The sequence below is a fragment of the Xyrauchen texanus genome, chromosome 14 (genome assembly GCF_025860055.1).
Source record: "Xyrauchen texanus isolate HMW12.3.18 chromosome 14, RBS_HiC_50CHRs, whole genome shotgun sequence".
NCBI classification, from domain to species: Eukaryota; Metazoa; Chordata; class Actinopteri; order Cypriniformes; family Catostomidae; genus Xyrauchen; species Xyrauchen texanus.
The window spans coordinates 632,412-639,520 of NC_068289.1; the positions used below are offsets into that span (position 1 = coordinate 632,412).

The following is a 7,109-nucleotide window of genomic DNA, read 5'->3' on the forward strand; positions in this document are numbered from 1 at the left end:
TGGATCTCATTTTCATGACAAAGCAATTATATGGCCCTTCCCTCCTCGTCATTTTGACCCTGGGGGCTAAATATTTAAGCAGCCCCACTAACATTCAATCTGGGCTTCAGATAACTTCCATAGGCAAACGTAAATACAAGATTCAAGATGGGTAAGGTGAGTACTTCTGCTTAGGAAACCGCCTGAATATAATGGAACTGAGCCATAGTTTTTATATTAGAGGCAAATTGAACCAGTCGAAACTGCAATAAATCTAGCCTTGTTGCATAATTGGTAATGGAGGGCACCTGTTATTAGGAACTTTCTTTAATAGGATCCTAATGGGTACAGAACATATTGTTAAACTGTTTTTACAAACATGGACCGTTCACACAAAAATGAAACTTCTCTTGTAATTTACTCAACCTCATGCCATCCCAGATGTGTGTGACTTTCTTCTGCTGAACAAAGATTTAGAAGAATATCTGAGCTCTGTAGGTCCTTTTAATGCAAGTGAATGGTGACCAGAACATTGAAGCTTCAAAAAGTACATAAAACCAGGATAAAAGTAATCTATATGACTCCTGTGTTTAAATACATGTCTTCAGAAGCTGTATAATTCTGTAATTCTGAAAGTAAAAGTGGAGATTTATAGTAAAAAAGGATTGAAGTATTGATCTGTTCCTCACCCAAAGTGACCGCATCACTTCCGAAGACCACTGAAGTCATATGGATTGCTTTTATGCTGCCTTTATGTGATTTGTGGAGCTTCCAAGGTCTGGTCACCATTAGCATTGAAAGGACCTACAGAACTGAGATATTCAACTAATATAACTTAATTTGTGTTCAGCGGACGATAGTCCATTTTTGGGTGAACTATCCCCTTGAATAGTTTTTGCAGCCGCAGGAATAGCAGATCATGATCATTTGTATAATCTAGAACTGTCTTTTAAAGCAACGCTGTTCCAGATCATCTTCATGTCTTCCAGATTGTGTTTTTTGAGGACAAGAACTTTCAAGGCCGTCGCTACGAGTGTGACAGCGACTGTTCAGACTTCCATACTTACCTGAGCCGCTGCAACTCTATTCGCGTGGAGAGCAGCGCCTGGGTGGTTTACGAGCGGCCCAACTACATGGGTAACCAGTATGTGCTGACCAGAGGAGAGTATCCTGAGTACCCACGCTGGATGGGTATCAACGACCATATCAGTTCTTGCAAAATTATCCGCTTTGTAAGTCAAACTAACGCTGCATCCAACACTGTATTCATATTTAATACATTACATGTATATTAGACACATAATCACAACTGACCTGAATCCTTTTCCAATCTTCTTCTTCTTGTTTTTGGCTTTTTACCCCACGCACTCCTACTAACCCATCTTAACCCTTCTATCCCTGCAGACAAGTGGAATGCAGTACAAAGTTCAATTGTACGACAAGCCCGACTTCACCGGCCAGGCCATAGAGACCACCGATGACTGTCCATCTTTGCTGGAGAGGTACCGTCTGAGAGAAGTCCATTCCTGCAAAGTTCTGGATGGCTTCTGGATCCTCTACGAGCATCCCAACTACCGTGGCCACCAGTACTTCCTGGAGAAGGGCAACTACCGCAAACCAGTGGACTGGGGCGCGGCCTGTCCCGCTGTGCAGTCTTTCCGTCGATTCACCGAGTGACCTCGGTTCATATCTAATGTCCCACAATATTTGGGCTATTTGGCTATGACACACACGAAAGTGCTGGCTGAAATAAAGTTTGGCTGGTGACTCTTGTTGCTTGTTTGTTGTTTGATTTTAATTGTAATTATTGTACGCTCATTTCAAAGTACTGGTCTTAGAGCCACTGTTACAGGGTGGACATTGAGGTGAGGCCCAAATGAGAAAGCATTTCACCCTCTTCGAGCAGCTCAGAGCAGAATGAAGCAGCATTAGAGGCCAAGGCACACACGACTGAACAAAGAGATAAAACATGACAAATGTGTAAGAAGGTAGATTAAAAATGTTATGCTTTTCTAAACTCAAAGGTGGTGTTTTAAATGCCAAAAGCTTATATTTACATTTATGCATTTGGCAGACGCTTTTATCCAAAGTGACTTACAGTGCACTTATTACAGGGACAATCCCCCCGGAGCAACCTGGAGTTAAGTGTCTTACTCAAGGACACAATGGTGGTGACTGTGGGGATCAAACCAGCAACCTTCTGAGTACCAGTGTATTATACAGAGCACTTATTACAGGGACAATCCCCCCAGAGCAACCTGGAGTTAAGTGTCTTACTCAAGGACACAATGGTGGTGACTGTGGGGATCGAACCAGTAACCTTCATATTAACAGTTTACCAGTTATGTGCTTTAGACCACTACACCACCACTCCACATGTAGTAAATATCTCTTGCATGTAATATTTACATGCAAAGATGGTGATGTCACAGCACAAGATTGAGTGATTTAACAGGTAAATAAATGGCTACAACAGCAATATGATAAAAACACCAATGTTAAATAAATAGCTCAATTTATCAATATTAATAATCGGATAAAACAATTCTTCTGGCAAGTAAAATAGTTCATAATCCTAACAGTAGGCTGTTCCAAGCAACGTTTAATAATAATAATTATTATTATTAATAATAATAATAACAATAATAGTAATAATAAATATTTGAATTTTATTATACAAAATTAATGTATTTCAGTCAGAATTTCTTAACTTTAAAACCTTTGGACTCGGGCTGCTACTAACGATTATTTTGATAATCGGTTAATCTAACGATTATTCGACTATTCGGTGATTATTGCAACGATTAATCTTCAGCTCTTGATCGATTATTCAGCTTGTGCCCCGACATAAAAGGTTGTATTAAACATGCTTACTAACAATAAAGAGGAAAAAATTCATCTTTTAAAAATATCTCTAAATGACATTCACTGAATTAAAGAGAAAAATACTTTTGATTAAGTTTAATTCAGTAAAAAATTAATTGCAAAAAAAAACTGTTGTGATCAAGTGTTTTTGTCTTGTTTTCCATTTAAAATAGTCTAAAACTCCTTAAAACGAGAAACATTTACTTGAGAAGCAACATATATGATATTTAAACTCGCTTTAAGAGAATGTGTCTTACATATACAGTAAGTGTATCTTAAATATAAATGTATTTCTTTACTTGAAATGTATTTAATTATTAAACAGCCAAAGCTATCATATGTCTTCAGGAGACTTTAAATAAAATGCACACGTCATATGGACTAGTTTATTTGATTCTTATATGCCATTTTTGGAGCTTGACGAACCAATCTGGTTAAAGACGTCAGTTTTGGTGCATCCTTTGGAGTATGTGTGCACATGTGCATTTATTGCCTATTTTACAGCGGCTTCGAAAGTGTCTCATCAACCAGATTTCTTTAGAGCCAAAACTATCGATTTTATAATAAACCCTTAATCAGTGCTAGAGACCGTAGCAGAGTAACTTACTGGATCTAGCTGGATCTCCACACAGCCCCAGTGGTCAGTCGGCTGTGGATCAGGTGGTTGAGCGGGTCGGCCACTAATCACAGGGTTCGAATCCCGGCCCACATGACTCCACATGCCGAAGTGTCCTTGGGCAAGTTGCTCCCAATGGCAGACTAGCACCTTACATGCAGCTCTGCCACCATTAGTGTATGTGTGTATGGGTGAATGTGTCACAGTGTAAAGCGCTTTGAATACCGTTAAGGTTAAAATAAAGCGCTATATAAGAGCAGACCATTACAGCAACTCCTGGTACTCTGCCAGCCTGAAGCCAAACTGCATCACCCACATCTAACTTCTCATTACATGTGCAGAGTGAGAGTATCTGAACATAGAGGCAAAGGCTGCAACTTCAATCTGTTAAAGGCGGCACACACGTCTCTAGGACTGAGATCATTCTTACGATACATTATTTTAATTTCTCAGACTGTGGGCAGCCAATTCTAAAGACTCGATTTCTCTCATATCTGTGTTGCCAGCAGTATGAATACAGCCTTAGACTACTGCTATTCACAAAGGAACCTAGAAATAAATACTGAATATTTTATACAGTAAATTCCCAATTCTCAAATACATTTAAAGGAATATTCCGGGTTTATTTACAAGTTAAGCCCAATCGACAGCATGTGTGGCATAGTATTGATTACTACAAAAGTGTATTTCGCCTCGTTCCTCCTTTTCTTTCAAAACTGTCACAGTGTCGCACTTACAACGAAAGTAAAAGGGGCTATAAACGTTAATATTAGTATACTCACTATTTCAAAAGTATAGCCACAAGACATACACAATATCCTGTATAATATGATTATAGTGTGATAAAACTGCTTACTAAACTTTTCTGTGTAGAGTTTTAGACTCTGGGCACTGGGGGATCAGCAGGTACAGAAATACTCAATCCTGCCCATCTGCCACCAACAATCATCATCATCTGGCAGCAGTGCATAAAATCATGCAGATACGGGTCAGGAGCTTCTGTTAATATTCACATCATCCATCAGAATGGGGAAAGAAATGTGATCTCAGTGATTTGGACATTGGCATGATTGTTGGTTCCAGAAGGGCTGGTTTGAGTATTCCTTTAACAGATGATCTCCTGGGATTTTCATGCACACTACTGTTCAAAAGTTACTCATTATTTATTTCACATTTTAGAATAATAGTGATGTCATCAAAACTATGGAATAACAAATGGAATAACATTTCAGGCAAGTGACACCCAAACTTTTGAATGGTAGTGTATATATATATATATGAACACACACACACACACACACACACACATACACACACATACATATATGCGATTGCAGCCCTTAGTTTCTGTTGTGGTTATTTATATAAAGTATATATACACACAACATCACCCTGCCCCAGTAAAACACATGATAAAAATATCCCACTGCTTTTGGTGGCATGAGAAGGGCTTTGCTTGTCAGAGAGCTTTTGTAGGCTGTCATGCCATTCCTGACTTCACAAGGACAACAACAGGTCTGAGATCAGGTATGACAGGTTAGATTCAGTGGTTCCACTGGGATCATTAACGAATCTTTAGAGATACTCATCATAGGCTCCATTCCCTCTCTGCCTCTTGCCATCAGGAAGAAGGTCAAGAACTGGATCATATCCAGACAGACACATTTCTCCCGGCCCTGTGCAGTCAAAGATCAATTACATGTATTACTAATATCAGACATTCCAGTGATAAAAGCTGAGCAGAATGATAATGTATGATGATAGCCTAATAATAATAATAATAATAATAATAATAAAAGCATTCTCTTTTTATGTTGGCTTGACATTATCCCACGTTATCACACAATACATAAATGAATACACAATACATTAATAACATAAAATGTTAATTTTGAGTTGAAATTATTTTATTATGTGAGAAGAAAGAGAATGCAGTGTGTAGCTTCTCATTTCTTACACAACCATTGTAAGCTGTTGAATCCAAATAATAGGAGGGGCAATGTTAGTGTCATTTGGCGAGGAATGAGACCGCACACCTGTTGGTCATTTGATTAATGTGCTCAAAGCTATAAAGCCAGTATGTATCCTGTGTGAGGGGGACATTTTGGTTGGTACTGTTGAGCTCCAAACCTAACGCTGCCGTGCCGTGGTTCGGTTATTATCGTATTGCACACCTAAGTAAATTGGGAGGGACCATTTGGTGTCGGAGTAACTATGATTAGAAGTGGGTGCGGGTGTCCTTGATGTTTCTCCGAGCAAGGTACCCACGTCCGGTAGCAGGTGAGGAGGCCAGCGGTCCGTATTTAAGGTATTTAAATCTATGAACGAAGTGTTTGATATGTTTGGGTTATGCCGGGAGGAAGGGTCTAATTGTGAGTATTAATGACTAGTGACCCCCGGCACTTGTAATTTGTGTGTGCGCGTGCGCGTCTGACTTTCAGTTGCCATTTGTGCTGTACACTGATGCTAGCCAGACAGGTTTGGGGGCAGGAGAAAGTAATTGTTTATGCATGTAGACACCTCTGCTTGCTATAAAAACTACAGCTCATTCAAACTGGAATTACTGGCCATAAAATGGGCCATAGAGGAAAAGTTTAGAGAAGGAGAAGGTCCTGGGTCTGGTACGTCGATGCTTCTTTTGGCCGGGCCTGGCACGAGGAGTTGAGAAATGGTGTCTCCAATATGTTCGATGCAGTCTGCAGAAAACCGCAGTCAATAAAGTGAGTGCCCCTTTGTGCCTATATAATCAGAATACCCACTACACATTGTTTCTGTTGACTTTTTATCATTGGAGATTGCACGCAGTGGAATGTGTAATATTTTGGTCATGATGGATCACTTTACCCATTATGGGGTGGCAGTACCAACTTTGGATCAAACAGCAGTGACCACGGCTAAGGTGCTGTGGGAGCACTTTAAACAGCCATTTGGGGGTTTTGATCAGCTGCACTCTGACCAAGGTCCCAATTTTGAGTCAAAAGTCATCAAAGAGCAATGCTCGTTGTATAACATCCGTAAGTCCCATACGACCCCATACCATCCGGCAGGGAACGGACAGTGTGAACGTATTAATCGGACACTTTTGAGTATGTTGGGCACATTTAAGGATGATCAGAAGAAGACCTGGGACCAATATGTGGCAGAACTGGTGTAGGCTTACAATAACATGGCCTCACCCCTCTACAGGTACACCCCTTATTTCTTAATGTTTGGTCGCAATGCTAAATTGCCCATGGATGTGATGCTGGGCCTGGAGAGGGATTTTCTGGGACAATTGGCAGCTGGGTGCATAACCACCATAATAGTTTGCTGTTTGCCTATAACCAGGCCAGGAAACAGGAGTGGTGGTGGTGTAGTGGGCTAAAGCACATAACTGGTAAACTGGTAATCAGAAGGTCGCTGGTTAGATCCCCACAGTCACCACCATTGTGTCCTTGAGTAAGACACTTAACTCCAGGTTGCTCCGGGGGGATTGTCCCTGTAATAAGTGCACTGTAAGTCACTTTGGATAAAAGCGTCTGCCAAATGCATAAATGTAAATGAAACAAAAGTCTCAGCTTCACCAAAAGAAGGGGTTTAACCATAAGGTCAAAGGGGAACCACTGTTGATAGGTCAGAGGGTAATGGTCCTGAACAAGAGGTCCAGGGG

The 7,109-nt window shown here is 40.4% G+C and overlaps 1 protein-coding gene across 1 annotated transcript; it reads left to right on the forward strand.

Moving 5' to 3' along the window:
• Positions 1–1,751, forward strand: LOC127654680 (gamma-crystallin S-like). The gene is made up of 3 exons (XM_052141954.1): positions 1–156; positions 969–1,211; positions 1,384–1,751. The coding sequence occupies exons 1-3, from the start codon at positions 148–150 to the stop codon at positions 1,654–1,656; spliced, it is 525 nt and encodes a 174-aa protein (XP_051997914.1). The 5' UTR covers positions 1–147; the 3' UTR covers positions 1,657–1,751.
• The last annotated feature ends 5,358 nt before the right edge of the window (positions 1,752–7,109 follow it).